The sequence below is a fragment of the Ostrinia nubilalis genome, chromosome 27, assembly GCF_963855985.1.
Source record: "Ostrinia nubilalis chromosome 27, ilOstNubi1.1, whole genome shotgun sequence".
NCBI lineage: Eukaryota > Metazoa > Arthropoda > Insecta > Lepidoptera > Crambidae > Ostrinia > Ostrinia nubilalis.
In genome coordinates this window covers 2357986-2378775 of record NC_087114.1, presented here as the reverse complement: position 1 = coordinate 2378775, position 20790 = coordinate 2357986, and the positions used below count along the sequence as shown (strand labels likewise).

The following is a 20790-nucleotide window of genomic DNA, read 5'->3' as shown; positions in this document are numbered from 1 at the left end:
GTTGACACGTAAAAATATCGTCCGTAAACCGACTTTACAGACAACTATTTTTTTTTTTTTTCAAATTATGGCCTACTTTTTAGCGGGATCTGGGGGCCCCTTGTAACCCCGGGGCCCTGGGCTGCAGCCCAATCAGCCCATAGGTAGATCCGGCCCTGGCAGGGTAGACTGATTATTCTAAGATCGGTGTAATCAGTAATGTGAGCACTTCCATACACGTTCATAGTGATTAACGGCCCGACCCAACTATCGGCCTTTTAAAAGTCTGTGTTCTAGGGGTGTCTTACATTAATCCATTAAATAAAGTAGGATTATATTATGTAAGAACAGCGTTCGGAAAGCTTCGCGAAAACGCGATATAACATCACATAAGTAGCAGTGGGCGGGGCACATAGCTCTAGAGTTGATGGCCGCTGGGGCAGAAAAGTTCCTGAGTGTATAAATAAGTATTATGTCTTTCATAAGATCTTAACACGCAGAGAACAGTACCCGAGAGCACAGTACCCTGAGCACGGATAACTCTCATAACATTAAAGGTACTATTTCTGTTACAAGCCGTAACGGCGCAGTTTTGTTTTTTTTTTAAATAGCTAATACAATAACGTAAACGATATTTACGCCCGTATTCACAAACATTACTATGAGGTCTCACAGTGCGCGTGGACGCACAGGGTAACACACAAACCAATCACAGAGCTCAATTCAACGCTAGATGCGTTCTATTTGCTGTTCGTTAATTTAACATTTTCATTTTCTAACGTTAGATGATAAGGCCCTATGATACAAAATAAGATTATAAAAAGCTCAGTATGATTTAATCGTAAAGCTAAGACTAAATTATTTATCTAACTACCCTACATTTTTCGCACATTAGAAGAGATCAAAACACTTTCTATTTCAGCCAGTTAAAAAGGAAAAACTGCCTAGTTTTTTGTCTCTTTTCCACGGCTTTTATTGGAAGGTAGTTTTTGTTTTAGATGGAAGACTACACGTCTAATTAATTAAATAAATGCTTGACTCTTCATCATCATCATCTCAGCCACAGGACGTCCACTGCTGAACATAGGCCTCCCCCCAATTATTTCCACAATGGCCGGTTATTGGCGGCCTGCATCCAGCGCCTTCCTGCTACCTTTATGAGGTTATCGGTCCAACTTGTGGACGTCCTACGCTGCGCTATCCGGTACGAGGCCTCCACTCCAGAACCATGCTGCCCCATCGGCCGTCAGTTCTGCGTACGTGCCCTGCCCATTGCCACTTCAGCTTGCTAATCCGTCGGGTTATGTCAGCGACTTTAGTTCGTTTACGGATCTCTTCATTTCTGATTCGATCTCGTAAAGAAACAGCGAGCAAAGTCCTCTTGCTTGCTTGACTAAAAAAAACTTACTCTGAGTTGTTGCACCACAATTATCACAATAACCGGTGTTTTTGTATGGAGTTTGCTGGAGTGAGTTTTGACGATTGTTGAAGTTAAAGTAAGATGGTGCAATCCAGCCTTAAATAACTTAGATACCTATCTAAGGAAGAAACTGACTGACTGACTGACTGACTCACTCACTCATCACTAAATCTCAGAAACTACAAGTGCTAGGAGTCTCAAATTTTGCATGGGGGTTCCTTTTAACGTAGGTGCTCACTAAGACGGGATTTTGCAAAATCCAACCCCTAAGGGGGGTAAAACGGGATCCACGCGTACGAAGTCGCGGGCGGCCGCTAGTAGGACAATAAAAAATAATTTCCAGGGCAAGGCAGGTGCTCCCCCTGGGTAAATATCATTTCAATATTCATAGATTTAGGTAGTGGAACACAAAATAGTTTATAGCTACTTTTACCTACCCAAAAACATACGCTCGTATTCACAAACGATGCTTGCTTCAGTGAAGCAGCAAATCGAACGCACAGCGTTGAATAGAGCTCTGTGATTGGTTCGTGTGTCACCCTGTGCGTCCACGCGCACTGTAGTAGGTAATGTTTGTGAATTACTGGCGATAGTGTAGTCATGATACAATGTTTTATTAAGAGAGAAAAACTTGTTTTAGAACAAGTTTTTCTCAAGTTTTTCAGAGGCAGTTAGATAAAAACTGGACGAGTAAAAACACCTCATTAACTGCATTTTACTGTGTTAAACGTTTATGGTCATTAACACTAATACTATCAGCTATTTGAACTTTAGTGAATGTAGCTGGCAAGAAACACAAACAAAAGTTACATCAAGTACCTACCTAGGTAGTTATTAAAATTTCTTAGCGATTAGAGTCGCTTCTCAGCTCAGATGGAAGAGCAGTCGCCCGGCAAGCGAAAGGTCGTGGGTTCGATTCCCGCCTTAGGCAGTTAGATTTTTTCAAGTTGTTTATTTAAAAGTTACATTGTTAGATTTCTTGTGTTAAGTACATACATGGAAAGTTAGATAAAACCTGGCTTCTTGCATAGGTACGTTTCATCAAGAATAGCTACTAACACTTGGTTGAAAGGCGTAAGAGAGACCAATGGATATATCCATCTTATTTTAACAATGACAAAACAGCGGTAGTACCAATTTAAAATACTCTTTTTCGAACTACTCACATTAGTTCTACATTCAAAATCATAGGCTCTCTATACGGTATTGCCTCGCACTAGCTAACCCAAAGAAAACCTAGAAAACAGTTTGATCGGCAGCCCTCGTTAATAACTTCAAAATGTCTTCAGCGTCCGGATCAGAATCGTCCGAAAGCGAATCGGACATCGAACTGCAGTCTGCTTTACCCGCGCTGGCGAAGAAAACCACACAGAAACCTCCCAAATCTCCTTCAGAAGGACTCTTGAAGAAAAGCCAAGACCCAAACAAGAAGACCACAAAAGACATGATCATAGAAGCTTTAACAGAACAGAAAACTCGAAAGGGAATCTCACTTCACGCCATAAGAAAATTCATTATGGAAAATCACACAGTCAATCAAGATAGAATAACTTTTCTTATAAAGAAAAACCTCAAAATGGGTGTGGAAGATGGAACGATAATGCAGACCAAAGGCATCGGCGCTTCGGGGTCCTTCAAACTGGCGCCGAAGAAGAAAGAAGAAGGCGCTGTTAAGAAGAAGAAAGCAATGAAACCCAAACCCAAACCAAAACCTTCGGAGGAAACCGAAAAACCAAAGAAGACAAAAGAAAAACCCGAGAAAAAAGAAAAGAAAGAAAAAATAGACAAGAAACCACCGAAAAAGAAGGTCGAAGCAAAATCGAAGAAAGAAAAGCCAGCGAAGGAAAAGGCAGAAAAAAAAGAAGTTAAAGAGAAAAAAACAAAATCCAAGATGGCGAAAGAGATGCAGACTCCCGCCAAAAAGAGGGCGGCCATGATGAAAAGGAAAAGTATCGGTTCAATCATAAAACCGCCAAAAATGAAACCGAAGTCGAAAAGTTAAAATCGACATGTTGATTATGTTGTTGATTATTGAATGTTTAAATGTTTAATTTTATGATTATGTGAATTTGTAAATACAAAAATCGGTGACAGTAAATGATTATACAAACTATACTTGGTATTTTATTTAATAACAAAACAGGCTCTTAAATCCATAAAGTCAATCTATGCTAGAGATTGAATTTAGTTTTGTTTCGTTCTGTAATTTAATCTTGCGTGTAGTTTATTAAAAAATTAACCTTCTCATACAAAATGCTCTAATTGCTAGAAAGGGACAGAGTTATTACATCTTTTTCAGACAACACAGAAATAATTTAATGTTACAAAATTAGACAGAGAAGGATCATGTAGCTGTCTCGAACAACGTAAAAATGAAACAAAAATAAGGTAGAACAACATTATAATTAAAATGTAGACAGTTAGACACTTACCTACAAATGTTTAAAAAGAGATCGAACTGCTGTCTGTTTCACACAGCATGAAAATAAACAAAAGAAGGGTAATTGAATATTCAATAAAAATATAACAACCCGACATTGCAAGATAAATAAATACGCCTACAAAATGTTTTAAGATAAAAAAGAGAACAAACTGCTGTCTGTTTCACACAACCTAAAAATACAAAAAAGAAGGGTAATTCAATATTAAATAAAAATATGACTACCCGACATTGCAAGATAAATAAATACGATCATCGCAGGGCAAAACAATTTCACCCCTTAAAAATATTTTTTAACAAATGCTTGTCTCCTACTTTACCATTTTTTTTAAACCTCAATAAAAATATTTAACTAATCTATAGGTACTAATATTATAAATGCGAAAGTAACTCTGTCTGTCTGTCTGTCTCGCTTTCACGCCTAAACCACTGAACCGATTTTGATGAAATTTGGCATAGAGATAGTTTGAGTCCCGGGAAAGGACATAGGATAGTTTTTATCCAGGTTTTTGAACCAGGGACGCGCGCGATAAAGTTTTTCTGTGACAGACAAAATTCCACGCGGACGAAGCCGCGGGCGGAAAGCTAGTATCTAAATAAGCCTATCTACAAGACATTATCATCTCACACATTTTCGTGTTCTCATTTATTTCAATAAAATCTCTGTGGTCTAGTGGTTTGAGTTGTACTCAAATCCGAGGGTCTGGGTTCGAATCCAAAGAAAACCTCCTACACATAATTTTTCTTCATGTGATTGTTTTAATTTCCGGTTTGATTAAAATATGTTTTAAATCAAATTAGGTTTAAAAAAAATGTGGTTTCGTGCCTTTTCGTGCATTTTGAACGGACAAACTTATTTCGAAGGCTCTTGAAGATCTAATAAAACCATCAAATAAATAAAATTGTTCTAAAACCTCTCAAATAAAATAAACTTGACAGCACATCTAACTAAAAAATTGTAGTTGGAATAGTAAACCTAAAAAACATAACCAAGGTGCAACAGTAAGACCAACCATCAGATCCAGAGGTCCCGGGTTCGAATCCCAGTGGGGGCAGATTTTTATGTTCGGTTTGGTTGGTGGTAGGGCTTGTTCTACGTCCGCCTGGCTAGCTACCACAATCTTACCTAAGTCTGTCGCCATAACAACAATGTTAACAGCATTGTCGTGTTCCGGCAGTTAGAGGTAAGATAGCCAGTTCCTCTGTGTTGAGGATTCCGAGTGAAGCTCGCTTCCACCTTCGGCCTGATCATCACTTTCCATCAGGTGAGATTGAGGACAAGAGCTTCCTCGTTTTCGATAAAAAAAATCATCATCTTTCAAAAATATGCGACGACATTAGTGGGTACTTGGGTAGCAAGGGAGAAAATCCGCAAATTATTTTTTTACTAAAAGCCATTTCAAAATTTAATGTTATTTTGGTAATTTGTTAAACCGTGCCTAAATATTTGCCAAAAGTCTTAAAAACAACCATTCCTTTATTAAAAATTTTCAATGGTAAAAAATTCACTGGATTTTTTTTCCTTTTGCTACGCAATTTTATTGTGTACGAGTTACCTCTAATATTAAGTTATTACAAAATAATAATGCCTCAAGGTAAAATTTAAAAAAAAAATTAATATTGCAACCTACATTTCATAAAATCTAAATGAAATTGGGTACCTACAAACTTTACCCAATTTTAAATTGCAACTTGCATTAGGGTTGTCACACACGTCAAAAATCATTATCTGAAATAAAATTTAGAAAAATATAATACTAAAAACATTGACTTATAAAACAGGATCTGATAGCTGTTTACAATTCATAAATTGTACAAAATATAACCACGAACTATTTAATAGTGTATCAGTATTATATTCCTGCTTGTATTCTCTGTTATAAACAATACATTTGCATTGTATAACGCAAAACCAACGCTACAAAAGATCAGCAAAATTCCACAAAGTATTTTAGGCCCATTTCATTGAAAATATCCGTCAGCCATACTAAGCAGTTGACGTCATCTCTCCGGCGATTAGCAAAGAGCAAATTGAATATCGACTTTACGTCACAAAAATATAGCACACAATCGACTGATTGTAAAAAAACAAGTCGTCTTCCACTTAACCTTTCTATTTAAAGTTGAATTAAAAACAACGATTGTCTCGCTCTTGCATACACGCGATAAGCCTAAGCCAGAGAGAGATAAATTGTTTATTGTTCATGCGGTTTAGACTCGGTTGGCAGAATTGGGGTCATGAAACGTGTTTGAATTTGGAACACAGTGCCGTCCAATGCGGTGCGATGTCGTCCGCTGTTTCGCCATTGGCTCGGGTTCCCGTGTACCACTAACGATTCTTGGAGCCTTAAATCGATAGACTGTCGAGTATTTTAGCGACAGATAAGCGATACTGTCGCTATATTTGTGTCGCCGCGTGTTTTTTGTACGAGGTCCCTGCAAACCCGATAGCTCTCTCGTGTTATTCGTGAATGCATTTTGTGTCGAAAAGATGTCTGGCGTTCGTGCTCTGGAGACATTTTAATACATTTTTAACGTGTGCTGTTGTTTTTGGTGTTGTGGCGTGATATAAACTTGAAGGTGAGTGGATTTTGACGTGTTTTCTCGAAACGTGTGATTATTTTGTCGTTTAGTGTCGAATATAGCGTGTCTGGAGTGTCGATAACTCGATTTCCGTAGAATTTGTGTGCGATATCATTATTTGCTGCGTTTGAAATTTGAAATGAGCTCGTAATATACTGAGAAATTGACTATCGTGCACTAATGAGTGTATAATTAAGGTATTTTGGCCTGAATTGGTTAATTAATTCGGTTTTTCTTAATAATTAGTGAGTTTTAATTAGACGGCTGTTGTTTACAGTAATTAAGGAAACATTTTGTATATTACCTTATATGTGTGTTGCTATATCCATTCATACTTTGCGATATAATGCTTAATGAAGACAATAAATCTTTAACACTTAGTGCATAAGGCTCAAAGTTGTACTTGATATGATATTACCTTGGTCACGTTAATTGGATAAGATTGTTTGTCCCTTTTTGTCCTGTACCTGATTGGGTATGGTGCCATCTCCCTCTAACCTATAGAACTTATTTATAGAGGGCCACGGTGCGCCCCTGGGGCGTCCTATATTTAAAAGAGAGATGCCCCTCGAGTCGATAGTTTGTCGATAGTATTTATATCGATAGTAAAATTGTTTTAAAATGTAAGGTGAATGAAAATACGTCATTTTCAATACATTTCTTTTGAAGATAAAAGTAAATACGTTATTATTATGAAATATGATTCTTTCTTATCCTTCTACTTGGAAACAAACAATAACATAAATCACTGCTGGACAATGATTTCACTGAGGCGTGTCAATTCTGCAATAATACATCTAATAAAATTGATATTTTATGCGTCATGTATTTCATCATCATCATCATCATCATTTCAGCCACAGGACGTCCACTGCTGAACATAGGCCTCCCCCAATGCTTTCCATGTTGATCGATTGGTAGCGGCCAGCGGCGGCGGTCATGTATTTATTTATCGATAATATTAATTAATCATTATATTAATAGTTTGATTCACGAATCTAACTAAATGCGTATTGTAATTAGTTGAAGTGAAATTTATGCTTGATCACAGAATTTGATATTGTGCTATGCTATGTATTAATGTAACACTTTTTATCATTAGTGAGACTTAGATCAGGTTTTATTTTACAATTAAGTAGATAATAATGTAATAGCTGATGCGAATGTCCACACGAGTGCGTTTTGTTAAGTATATAACAGCAACAGCTATCAAGCTAGGGCCCTTTCCCACGGTGACCCAGTTTTGCGGGATTCAGTAATGCAGGATTCTGCAAATTGGGACTGTCTTGTGAACACACAACTGAGGGCCTAGTGTAAGTTTACATTAAACGCCTTACTAATGAGCACGTTAAATTAAATGTATGACGGATTGTACAGCGCCCCTAGCGGGAAACGTTCAAGAACTATTATTTTCATATTTTTTTATAATTTACGTTTGATGTAAACTCGCACTCAGCCCACTGTGTGTTTTAAAATTTTAATTCCCAATTCGAACGTGGATAGATCGGTCTTTTGCGGGATTCTGCAAAGAGAATGTTCGATATATTGTATACTATTATACGATACGAGATCCTGCAAAAAACAGGATGTCTCCTAGGGAAAGGGCCTTTAATGAGAGCACAACATAAGGCACAATCCGTTGGAAATGCTCACTGGTTTGCAACCTTATGATAAGTGAATAAGGTTCAAATTATAGTAGTGGACGGGTCGACTCGACTAGACTCTGAGAACTCGAGACTCGAGGAACGCAGGTTCGTACATCGTCCGTCGCCGCTGGAATATCATGGTGAACCCTATAATTCTTAAAAAAGTGACATATAAAACCGCTGCAGCTATGCAGTGTGGCATCTTATTCAGTATAAAAAGTCCTTGCCTGAAAGAAAGAATGAAAAATGTTTATTCAGTATCACAAATTTCATAATTATCCTGACATTATTAAGGAATTCACATAATTTATCAATTCAATTAACACTTTAATAAGGGAACACTTGATCAACATCCAATAGTTCCAAATTTTCCAATTGACTTTGACGTCATAAGTTACATATGCCATTTGTGGAAAATACCAAGTTTTTGCTGCTCTTAAAGGTAAAACCACGTTTACCTTAATACTTATTTGCGCTAACAAAATCATAAAAATCATTCGTATTGCTATTCATAACATTTTCCTCCATATTCCATAATTATAGTCATTCTACGAGATTCGTGTTAATATGGCCTATGGTCTGTACATAAAATCGACAGCATCACCCAAAAAAGTATCGATAAAATCCCTGTCACAGTATCCATTTCCAATATTTGACGTCTCAATACAATCGATAACTACGTATTCCCTGCTCAACATCGATATAATAATAATACCTCTACCTGCCCCGTCCCTACGACAAAAAAATGACAAAAACGTCGGCCGCCATTTCTGGGAGATTATTATTCCCACCCAAGTTCTATATACAGCTTTTATAGCCCTTATTTACTTCCTGCTAGAGTCTACATTCGTTCGATGTAACTGCATTTGGGTGGCTAGTTTAGGGTGACCTGTGAAACATTTAAATGTGGACCTTATTTGTAAGCTCATAAGGTTTATTCACTTAGAGCTTATAAATTGGTTTGTTACCCTCTTCGCAGAAAGCATAATGTATGCCGCCAGTGTTTCCAAGCCCTATTTCTTGAATAATTCATTTGGGAATGAAAAAATTATGAATGTGCGAGCGAGATAGACGGTTTATGCAATAGAGTTAGACAAAGATGGCGGTAGACTACCTAGGTCTGAATATTTGATAGGATTATTGAGTTAGTGACACCGATACAAATTTCCTAATGTCAAACAAAATATCACGTGACAAAAACTAGGTCACCCTTTTATGAATGGAATGCTGTCAAGTGTCATGTAACTTTGGTAGTTATAAATTTAGTAATTATTTCGGTAATAAGGAAAATACATCTAAATTAAATTATCCCTATAATGAGTATTAACTCACACAATTTTTAATTAGTTTGTCTAAATTGTATCATTATAACATAATAGTGAATTATATTTTTTGTAACTTGTGTGTGACAACCCTAGCAAATTATTTTACGATTTATGAAAATTTTTTTTAGAATTACTATGTTTTTTTACCTATAGTTTTGTGTTTGTTTTTTCTTTAACTTTTAACTTGTGTGTGACGACAACCCTTAGATATTTTTTTTATATTTAAATAAAATTTAAAACACCGGATATTTTTATTTTAAAAATATAATTTTGTATTATAATGTGTTTGTATCAAATTCAAAGATTTTTTTGCCGTCACAAAAACTTTTTTCAAGCCACTTTTTGAATAGGGCGCGCTCGCGTTTGGCGTAGGGAGAAATAATACGCCCTACACGCGAGAGATCCCGGGTTCGATTCCCGCCTGGTCATAGGTGATGTTTGGTTATCTTTTTTTGTTTTGATATTGATTAAAAATATTTTTTTAACTGTATTTTCTTTAAATAACAGTGCAGTATAGTGTTCTAAATGTAGTAATATTAAAATTATATTACCTTTTTTTAAACCTACGTTTAAAATTTCAAATAATATGAAGATGCATTAACTTATTTTAATAAATAATAATGCAATAATGATATAATTTTATTTTAATGTAGAAATTTGAATTTATGGACTATGGAGGTCTCAATAAAATAATTTTAATTTAATTTACATACAATTATGATTATTATGTAGTATCAAAGTTATCTTTTTTCTATTTGAGAATTTATTTTTTTGCGACTGTGACTTTTTTACATTTGTTTTTTTTTTGCGATTGTGATTTTGTGACGTATAGACAGGTGTAGTATTTCACATGAAAGGAACCCCGATTCACCCCTTCGATTCTCGTTTAAACAATTTAATTCCAGGCCTTTCAAATTACATATTACGATTGCGACTGTAGTCCAAACGGTTTAGCATTGGTTCCCAAAGTAAAGAAACACTTTTTTGAATTACAATCTAGATTAAAACTGTATTTATTGTTGGTTGTAAATGTACCTTGTTGATTGTACTCTGTATGTGTTTTTTGTACAAATAAAAATAAAGTGTGGGGCGCGCCCCCCAGGGGAGGCGCAAAGACCTTTAAAGGGGGGCGCGGGCCATCAGTGTACAAAACCTGCGACCGCTGAGAGAATGCATTCAGACTGCTCAATACGACCAATAAATAATCTTGACTGGAGGAGGGGGGGCGCGGAATATTTGAATGGTCGAAAGGGGCGCGTCTCAAATAAGTTTGGGAACCAATGGTTTAGGGTCATCATAACAGACTTATCAACTCGGAAAGGGATCAACATCGTATTGACTTTCGCGAGCTGTCATCGCGTTTGGCGCGCTGTCATCGCGTTTCGCGCGCTGTCAACCGCGAGGCGAAACGTTTACGTTACGGTATGCGATGCAGCATTGCTGCTTTTACTATAGGCCTAGCACTTAACTGAGTCAATGCTTCAGGTGTTTTTGTAACGTCAAACGTCATCAAAACTTCAGATGAGCTTCAGATTTGTATGTTCTGTGACTGTCACGTCATAATAATGTCAATGTCACCCCTCCCCCTGCCGCTCCCATACCTCAGGCACTAATATAACAGAGTTGTTAAGCGCTAGGCCGCAGAGATGACTGCTTGCAAGTTTTGCGACATCGCTCGTTTAGACTTCGATTAGTTTAAAGAAGGACTAATCCCTTGGAATAAAATGTATCCCATATCACTATTTATTAATGTAGTTTTTAGCTAGTGAAAGAATTGTATTATAAGAATAGTAGTTTTAGAGTTAACCTGTCACAAACATTTGTTGAAAGAGCAAAGCTTCTTTCATTTTATTCTTAGCGAGGGCATTATTTAAATGAAATTGTTCATCATCATCACCATCATCAGGTCATTCAGTCTCCACTGCAGGAGCACGACCCTCTAATTTACCAGAGGCAAATGGAGGATTCGTCCTACACTCCCCACGCTGGCCAGACGGGTTGGGGAGGCCTGATGTTCGCGTATTTGTCCCTTAGTCGCCTTTGTATTCTATTGTAAATACTTTCTTTTTAATGTTAAATAAAGATTCCCTTTCTTCTAGATAAGGGATGTTCATCGGAACACCTTTTGTTTAACAGTGACAGATCAGTTCAAGGTTGAAGTGATTTTATTGTTAGGTAAAATATTATGGCCAAGTGCGAAAGGGTTGTAGCGTCGTAAAAATTGCGCAGGGTTTCATAGTTACCAATTTGCATAAATCTACCTATTACAATTTAATTAAATTTTCATTTAAAAATGTCTTGCGTGTGCGATGTTAGGTATTATTAAAAAAAAAAACAATGGTTTACTTATTTTTTGTAGGTAGATATGCGTCACAAGTTTTTTTATTAAACTTACTTTACTGTATGCTATATTTTTTAAATATTTTCTAAATAATTATTAAACTAATTAATAAATTATTTAATATAATTGTTTCAGATGCAACAGCCAATAGCACAACATGATCAGATTGCGTAAGTAATAATATTAGAATTGATTTATTTTTTAATAATAATAAAAAATAAAAATCGACGAATCGAAAAGTAGGTAGGTACTAAAAAGTAGAAAAATAAATGCATTTTTTATATTGGATAAGTACTTGGACGAATATTGGATATAATGATCCATGATTGATTTATTTTCGGAGTAGCTTCCGGCATGCCAAAAGCCGGTAGCTTTAAAGTTTAAAAAATACTTCTAACGTTGACACTATCCTTTTTATTCAGAGCACAACAAGCGCAACAGCAGATGGTGCTATGCCCCGTCCGTCTGGTGTACGAGACGCAGATATTAGTCCAACCAGGTAACTCAGAAATATCTACGATACTTAGATTCTTTCACTTATCCCCATTAAACCCTGTCATTTTATTCTTCGTCTATTTTCTTCCACAAATCCGCATTTGGTGAGACAAATGAATGGGTATTTGTAGAATAGTCACAGTCCGCCATTGAAAGGGCAGGTCAATGGGAAGAAAGGGACTATTCCCACCTCTCTTACTGCCACCGCTGCAACTCCTGTGTAGCCAGGATTTACAACTTGACCGCTAATAAAAAAACCCAACCAGTGAAGGTCAAGTTCAATGGGGAGAAGTGGAAAATCTCGATCCAAAGCTCCTCTATCCTACTGGGCACTCTGGCCTCATGCCTAGGTCTCCACCCCTAAGGCTCGACGCCTAAGGAGGCTCTCTCCTGCTCAAAAAAAAATAGTAACCTGTAAATACTAGCAGTTAAACAGCCACCTTGATCCTTAAATGCCCAGAGCCCCCAGTATGTTAAATGCCAATGCTATTAGTTCAACAGTTTTTGGAATATTTGCACATTAAATGAATCCTCAATTCATTGTTTCAGGAGACCAAATCCAGCCCAATCAGACTTTATTTATAAACCCCCAGAATACTCCACCATGGGCGCAAAACCGACCGCCGCAAAACCCTGTTTACTACGTCCAGCAGTTTGGCAACAATATTGTGCCAATTCAACAACCTATAGACCAAAACCAGCTATTCCTTCAACAATACCAGAACTATCAACAGATAATCCCCCAGCAAATGGTCCAAAACCCTCAAGAGAACAGGCCAAATCAGATACAGATACCGATGATGCAAAACATGCTGACCAACTTCCAGACGAATATTGGACAAAATATACAACTGCAAGATAGAGGCTTACAACAGGCAAACTTTGCTCAAACACATCCAAACATTGGCGCTACTGTCCAAATGCCTGCTCACACACAGATCAATTTGGCCAATAACATGATAAGGCAGAACGAAACTCCTGTACCTAATACTACTCAAGCGCAGCAACAAAGTCAAACTCCAAGAGTAGAAGTAAAGCCAACGTATCAACAAGGTAACTTTAGTCAAATTAACCAGCCGCAAATGACTAGGCCTCAGTCTCAAGTATTAACAGTAAACCCAATGCAGAATATACCTCAGACGATTAACATCCAAACGTTTGGCCAAGGGGTTAACAGGCCAATTAAAACCGAAGCTAGTTCCCAAGTCTCAATGCCAACGTTTGTGAACGCTGCAAACACCCAAATAACGAGGATAAGAAAAGTCACGCCAACACATAATGTGAATAAAATCAACCCGCCAAACCCTGGCGTGAGGAGTGTGATGAGCCAGGCTTATAGACCCATTCAGCCAAGGCCACACCATCAGCAACAGCAACAAAAACAACAGCAGCACGCTCAACAGCAGACTCAACAACAAATGCAGCAGCAACATCAGAAGCAGCAGCAGCAGAATCAGCAACAACAACAACAACAACAACAACAACAACAACAACAACAGCAGCAGCAGCAGCAGCAGCAACAACAGCTTCATCAGCAGCAACAACAACAGCATCACCAGCAGCAACAACAACAACAGATGCAGCAACATCAACAACAGCAGATGCAGCAGCATCAACAGCAAACTTATAGGCATCATTTACCTATAATTCCCATGGGACTACAAGCTCACAATAGCACACAAAACATGCTTAACAACCAAAACATGAATGTAAATTCTAATATACCAGCCACTCAAAATGTACATATACCAATAATGCCGATGCAGACGCAAAACACTATTAGACCAGAAGAAAACAACAGGAAAAGAAAAAGCGAATCTCCTGATGAGATTCACAAGAAAATGGCAGCTATACAAGTTAACGCGAATAATATGCCAGTGAAACATATAAGTATTGTGTCGACAGATGCAGGAACTAACACTACTCCTGTATCAAAGAAAGGAGAGCAGTTACTGAGCATGCCTATACTGTTTTATAATAATGAAAAGCCATCGGAACCGAGAGACATAACAAAATTAATACAGAGCGTTCAGAACGCCATCAAAATTGATAAAGTCAATATGGTTAAACCGACCGAAGAGAAAAAAGACGCTTCATGTAATACGAGTGATAAAGATAAGTTAATAAGAAATACTGTCTTTACACAAGCTAGGGGTCGAGTTTTGACTGACAAAGAACAGAATACCATTCCTAGTGAAATAACAATCACTCTGAAAGAAGACCCAACATGTAGTCAAGTGAAACCACCAGTAGAAGAATCACAAGTGAAAATTGAGAAGGTAAAACTAGAACCTGAAAGCCCTTTTAAAGTTCCCAAGGCTGTTCCGAAAGAAATACCAAAGGAGGTCAAGGTTGAACCTGATAATACGAGTAATAAGCCGTTTAAAATAACCAATCTAGTTAAAAACGACAAGGGTGGGAGTAAAGTAGAATCGAATGAGAGGGATATGGATGTATCCCTGAATACGACTAATAATAAAGGCATGTTTCCAATGGGCAAGTGCGAGCAGGAGAAAGACTTCATTCTGACCCACGTTTTGGACGGCATTGTGATTCAGGAATCGAATGTTGCTTTTCCCGTAAGTTATCTATTTATTTAAAATCATTAGATCGTTGCCAATTTCCTTTACAAATCTCCTATAAGTAAATCTCGATTCAATCTCATAGATTCTGTCCTTTAATTGGTCTTTCAGGAAGGCTCAGTTCTTCAGCTTTTGCCGTAAGGAAAATAAGGCTTCTGATATTTAAACGGAAAGATTATTGTACCTGTACTTTAGTTACTTTCACAGTTTACATTATTGATATAATATTTAAATAGAACCAATCAAAAGCCTTAATCTATGCTTGATACTGCATCGAGTTTTGAGATTTGTTCCAAACACCAAAGTTTTTCAAGTATCTACAGTCAAATCAAATCAGATTTTAAGTACATTTTTATTCCAAAATTGCTATTACTATCCTACTCGTATCTAGACACGCGGCAGCGTGTCAAGTAAAAATCAAGCAAAGGAACTGGCTAGCCAGCGACGAGTGTAATTAACTATTACAACTACTTAATGTCAAAATGCCAAGCTTGATATTATGCTATCTGCACAAAAATAACAATTCACCTCTTTCAGATTCGAGAACCACTAACAAGGAGAATTGTCCACCAACCTCAACTTAACAATGAAAGAAAAACAAGGAATAGAAGTAAAAATGCCAAAGAAAAGAAAGAGACGGCGAAAGTAGAAGAAAATACAGCGAAAATAGAAGAAAAAGAACCACCCAAAACAGAGAAGAATGATGATGAAAACAAGCCTCCTCCAGTCGCGGAAAGAGTTCCAGAGGTTGCTCCAGAAGAAAATGCAGAAGGAGTTCCGCAAGGAGGTATGTTATGTCCTGAATTATAAATGATATTATTCTTTTGCAAAGGCTAAAGGAATGTTATTTTTGTTGAACCATTTGTAAAGTATATTATTTTCAAAAAGTTATTTTATTGCTTAATACTTTGTATTGTGATTTGTGACTTGATTGATTGTAAACAACGAATTGTGATCACCAGTGTCAATGGCTTTAAGAAAATCATTTAGACAGACTTTGTTTAAGTAGGTATAGTTTTTAGTCAAAATTAGCCTACTAGCCTACCCTTTAAATTTAACATAATTATCTAACTGTTCTAACTAACAAAATAAAAATCTTCATCTTTCTTTTCAGATTTGGATAATCCGTTCGCAAATATCACTCCAGCAACTCTCAAATCTTGGGGGGTAAGTTAGTTCAATTATTATTAAATATAAAAACAATTACCTAAAACTGTTGCTATTTTTAGAAGTGTTATTTGATAACTCGGACCCACTAAAAAAAAATAACTTTATGAGTTTAATGGACTGTTAAACAAAAAATTTATCCAATGATTTTTCTTCACAGACCTCAGAGCTAGCGGCCCACCTCTCAAAACACAAATGGAACGAAGCTGCGGTCCTCTTCGAAGACCACGAGATCGACGGGGAGTCTCTTTTCTTGGTCTCCAAGTCCCAACTCCAAACAATAGGCATCAAGGAAAACCAGGCCGAAATAATATGCGCGTTCGTTAAAAGCTAGCAACAGGTTTTTTAGTTAGGTTAGGTTATTCGATTTTTAAATTGTAAATGTTTTTAAACTCATGACTGTTTAGGTATACGACCTATTGTATCATAGATACATTTTATCCATATTTTGTGCTTTGGAGAAAGCATTTGAACGATAAACTAATATGATTTTAGATAGGTAGATTACACGGATTAGGATCGTTAGTAATTGATTGACACGTGGAAATCAAAAACAAAAACACATTTCGGTCAATATTGGACTCATTTTGGTCACTGTGCATTTAAAATTATGAAAAGACTACTTACATTTTCGGATGATGCACGATTTATTTTGTGATTATGAATTTTATTTATTTTATTGTATTCGGGAACGCAGGGAAAGGGATGAATGTGCGGTGTTGCCAGTTGAAAAAAATATGGAGAGTTGTGTACTCAATTGTATTTTACTGGCAATCTGAGAATACCAGTCTCAGTTTTATTTTACAATATGTAATTTTTTAAGTGTAAGATTTACAGTGAGACTCGCTTAGGTATAATTATTTTTCCTGACGATTTCAGGTTTTAACAGGACATTATTTAAGAATCTGATGGTTAGCATGAATTTTAGTTTTAGATCTTTTAATTTTACAAAATCACCGTCAGTGTTCTAATTTTTAATTTAATTTAACTATCAATAATTGTCTTTTGATTTTAATACAAATGTGAGTTAGACTTCAATGAAGGATTATTTAATTTTCTGTGTATAAATATTAGGGGGCTATAGCAAATAAATGTATTAATAGCAAATTATGTAGATAATAATTTGGTAATTTTAGTTGGTCAAGCATTGATACAAATGAAAATTTTCAATAAATGTGTATTTAAATGTTTTGATTGAGTTATTTTTTATCAGAATTCATTCAGTTGGAGTGGAGTTTACTTCGCTGTTATTGTCTTCTACTGGTAGAGATTTGCCATGGCCGACCTGGAAGTTCTCAGGACTCAGGTTCGATGCTGGAAAAATAATTTACTGATCACATATTAAAGATTCTCTCCTCACATATTTTTAAACTAGGTAAATACTGTGTAAGGAGTTTTGATCTAACTTACGCTCGATAAGCGCAAATAAAATGAGAAAAATAAGACTGTCGTTAAACCAAATAAATATATAATCCAAAATATAAGTAAATAAAAACAAAACATACAAAAAATAAAAGTTACCAATAGAAAAACAACTGACCATTTTTACACAACACTAATTTCTCTTCGTAGTCTTTCCCATAAAATTTACAACTTGCGCGAAAGGCGCGAACTTACCCCTTCTAACCCTTTTTTTCATCCCCAACTCTTGGAGTACATCGTCCGATTCTGCTACAGAAGAATCCATGTTTTTCGACGCGATTTCTTCGGAATAGTCTTCGCTTTCGTTCTTCTCTGAATCGGAGGCGTCTCTGTACTTTCTATAATCTACTTTGCTTCTAGCCTGTGCTGGGTCTCTTCTGTATTTCATTTCTGGCGAGAATTTGGCGTGGTCGGGCTGCTGGCACATGAGGGTTTCGTAAAAGAAGCGGTCGGCTCGCCCTTCGGCCTTCGGTCTCTTGCCATCATCATCAGAACTTTCGTTTGACGAATGCAGCTGGGGAGATCCTGGTGCCGACTTCTTGTGGGCTCTTGGACTGAAAGAGGGGTTTGGTTATAACGGTGGTTTAGAATTTAGGGAAATTAAAAGATCTAACTAAACGTTGGACTGTTCAAAGTCATTTCAGATCAATAATAATTGTAGTATGACTGATAGCTGGTTACTTCTGACAAAATGGGAACAGTCATCACATCTGTAGGTATAAGTAGCCTTACTCTTCATAACTGCACTGCACCCTTGCTTTTTTGAAGCGTTTTGGCACCCCTTGCTATCAGATAAGAGCAACCATTCTTCGATCGTCCCAGAATGGACACTAATTTTCAGGCGTTGTGTGTCCTACAAGCTTAGTAATGATGCCGCATGATAGCAAGATAATAAATTAGTTGATGTTATCTATCTTTTAAAAAATCTATCACAATGTGAACCTATTAAGCAAGACCTAATAACAAGGGAACAGTTTTAGAAATCAGAGCCCTAGCTTTATAATGTTATCTCTTACACTCGTTTAGTATCTCCCGCGACCAGGCCGGGGCGAGGGGATGGCGGTGCGAAGGCACCTGGTGGACCTGCTTCATCACCTCCGACAGCCTGTAAGTAATCATTTCGTATAGGCATAGGTATATTAAATACAGATGATTCGAAGATTCTTCGTACGTTCGTTTCAGTCAAATGACGTCCACTGCTGGACAAAGGCCTCCCCCAAGGATTTCCACAACGACTGGCCGCATCCAGGTACTTCCAGCGACCTTCACCAGATCGTCAGATGTAGTTGTTATAGCCCATATTGCAAGTATTGCATCAATAAATAGTCTGATATCGATATGCTGTCGGCTGAACCTATGTTATTTTGTGGCGCCTGACTTACGAACGATTGCAAAATCTGTTTAATGTTACTGAAATCTTTTTAGATACCTACCTTATTCCCAAGATGGAAGAAACAATGCGTGATTCTATCCACGTCAGCCCAAGCCACGATGTATCGCGCCATGGTGAGAGGGATCTTCGGCAGGAAGTTGGAATGGAACTTGCCCTGGCAGTAGATGGTGATTACGTCCGTGTCCTTTATCTCGAAGATGATGCGGAAGAGCGTGCCTGGAGAAAATTAATCCAGTTATCTTCAGGAATAAATTTCAGTGACGCTATTTTTGGAGTCACCAGGCGTAGCTAGAGCGTTGCCAGTGTTTTTCAGGTCCAAGGTATTTACAGGGAAGTAGGCAGGAAGTACATGAGCAAGACCATTTAACTAAAGCATACCTACTCATAACTAGAAGCTCATACTGACTGAACCTATAATAATGGCTAATAAAGCTCTGTTGCAACAGGCAACAATAGACATTGAACATGTTAGGCAATACCGTAGAACAGCGCCTGACGTTATTTAAACAGATTAGGCGCACACAACCAGTTAGGACAGTATTTAGTTTTTTCAAGTCGATTAAAATAACATAACTCAAGCGTCAGCTGCGAAGATGGGTCTGTAAGGATGATGAGGAAGGATGTAGCAATGACTTCTTCATCTCCTTTCGTCCTACCTAGTATTATATTATCTGTGGTCCTACCGATAATAGCAAATCAAGTAGGTACTCACCAGGCACAAACATGTTATAGTTGGTGTCGTAATTCCCGCTGCCGATCCAGATGCCGTTCTTGCGAGAGAGGGAGATGATGTTGTCCCGGTGGAAACGCACGTCGAAGTGGAGCACCACGTCGCGCGGCTCCTCCCCCTCTTGAGCGCAAAGGTTCACCGACATCCTGCAGGAGTAAATGCCGTAATTCAAGTAAAATTAATGCTGTATTTTCTCAAGAGGCCATAATTTGGGCAGGGTGCTACTAATTGCGAACTGGGACTTAGCCATTTTGTAAGCCAATCGCGAAAATTCAGAAAAAAGTACCAAATGCCTTGAAAGTAAAGTAGGTCGTAGATAAAATCCTTCTACGCCACGACTTGATTGATGGGAATAGTGTTTTTTAGTTATTTAGGCAGTGCCACCTCCAAGCAAGTCGGTTTAAGATTAACTGTAAATAAATTACACGTCTATTTTAATAAGGCTGTCCTTGCTGAAAGGACTTTGAGTCAGCATTAACAGCAATGGTGCATCAATCAATATTATACTGACCGAACCAGGAATCGAACCTAGGACATGAATTATGATCACCACTTTGACGTCACGTTCAGATTCAGATTGACGCAATTATTTAGTTTTTCTATCAGTTATTAATCTTACTGGCTTACTTTCTCGCATTCTCCTTGATTTTGCCGCCGATCTCGATTCTGTCTCCAACTTTGAGGAGACTCGGTATGTTCGCCGTAAAAACCGGCATTCTGACCGCAGACACGTTTTATTTTTATTCTTATTGGCCCCCGCTACACCTAAGTCAGGGCCGATAATGTTTATTGACATTTTGAACGAGGAATTTATGCATTACACCAATTTCTAAGTATTGTTTAGATGATTTTTAGGTTTGCAACTATTACGAAATTATGACACTTGAGTTGGTTATGGTGACAGCTTTCTTCTTTCACCATAGTTCGTCATCCATCAAGAAGTTTATAGACTTGTGAGTTAATGGGCCTCTTTTATACATTTTAAATTAGTATGTAATAATTAATATTTGTGTTTATGGCAACATTAGAACTGTCAGTAGTCCTTTGACGTGTGGCTGTAGGTAGGTTCTAAATGAAATAGGTTGGGTAGGTTCAAATTGCATTTCTGGGCAAATTATTCATGTCAATTAAAAGTATAGAATTAAGAGATTAAGAATAATACAAATAATTAACCTACATAGACTAAATATTTACAAATAAAAAAATTCATGTCATGTCAATTATTATTAACGTATTTAATATTTTTGGCATGGGAATTCATCGGATG

The 20790-nt window shown here is 37.2% G+C and overlaps 3 protein-coding genes across 4 annotated transcripts; 2 read left to right on the top strand and 1 right to left on the bottom strand.

Annotated features, from left to right (window-relative positions):
* The first annotated feature begins 2658 nt into the window (after positions 1 to 2658).
* LOC135084924 (histone H1.1, embryonic-like) lies at positions 2659 to 3512 on the top strand. The gene has a single exon (XM_063979670.1). The coding sequence runs from the start codon at positions 2679 to 2681 to the stop codon at positions 3399 to 3401; it is 723 nt and encodes a 240-aa protein (XP_063835740.1). The 5' UTR covers positions 2659 to 2678; the 3' UTR covers positions 3402 to 3512.
* A 2657-nt stretch (positions 3513 to 6169) lies between these two features.
* On the top strand, positions 6170 to 16477 carry LOC135084893 (bromodomain-containing protein DDB_G0280777-like). 2 transcript variants are annotated; one of them, XM_063979634.1, is made up of 7 exons: positions 6170 to 6419; positions 11870 to 11904; positions 12157 to 12233; positions 12779 to 14808; positions 15349 to 15598; positions 15926 to 15978; positions 16139 to 16477. In XM_063979634.1, the coding sequence occupies exons 2-7, from the start codon at positions 11870 to 11872 to the stop codon at positions 16310 to 16312; spliced, it is 2619 nt and encodes an 872-aa protein (XP_063835704.1). In that variant the 5' UTR covers positions 6170 to 6419; the 3' UTR covers positions 16313 to 16477. The 2 variants fall into 2 exon arrangements, with proteins under 2 accessions (XP_063835704.1, XP_063835705.1); XM_063979635.1 differs by lacking the exons at positions 6170 to 6419; positions 11870 to 11904 and having other exon boundaries at positions 12823 to 14808.
* Positions 16478 to 17138: 661 nt separating this feature from the next.
* Positions 17139 to 20415, bottom strand: LOC135084900 (uncharacterized). The gene is made up of 6 exons (XM_063979649.1): positions 20151 to 20415; positions 19506 to 19669; positions 18834 to 19009; positions 18417 to 18505; positions 17596 to 17954; positions 17139 to 17292 (listed from the first exon to the last, which is right to left on the bottom strand). The coding sequence occupies exons 1-6, from the start codon at positions 20237 to 20239 to the stop codon at positions 17195 to 17197; spliced, it is 975 nt and encodes a 324-aa protein (XP_063835719.1). The 5' UTR covers positions 20240 to 20415; the 3' UTR covers positions 17139 to 17194.
* Positions 20416 to 20790: the final 375 nt, after the last annotated feature.

Coding starts and splice junctions, on each gene's coding strand:
- LOC135084924 (XM_063979670.1), top strand. CDS start 2,679: ATGTCTTCAGCGTCCGGATCAGAATCGTCCGAAAGCGAATCGGACATC.
- LOC135084893 (XM_063979634.1), top strand. CDS start 11,870: ATGCAACAGCCAATAGCACAACATGATCAGATTGC. Junction 11,905..12,156: donor GCACAACATGATCAGATTGC/GTAAGTAATAAT, acceptor CTTTTTATTCAG/AGCACAACAAGCGCAACAGC. Junction 12,234..12,778: donor GCAGATATTAGTCCAACCAG/GTAACTCAGAAA, acceptor TCATTGTTTCAG/GAGACCAAATCCAGCCCAAT.
- LOC135084900 (XM_063979649.1), bottom strand. CDS start 20,239: ATGCCGGTTTTTACGGCGAACATACCGAGTCTCCTCAAAGTTGGAGAC. Junction 19,010..19,505: donor CTATAACATGTTTGTGCCTG/GTGAGTACCTAC, acceptor AATTTTCTCCAG/GCACGCTCTTCCGCATCATC. Junction 17,293..17,595: donor GAAAAAAAGGGTTAGAAGGG/GTAAGTTCGCGC, acceptor TTATTTTTCCAG/CATCGAACCTGAGTCCTGAG.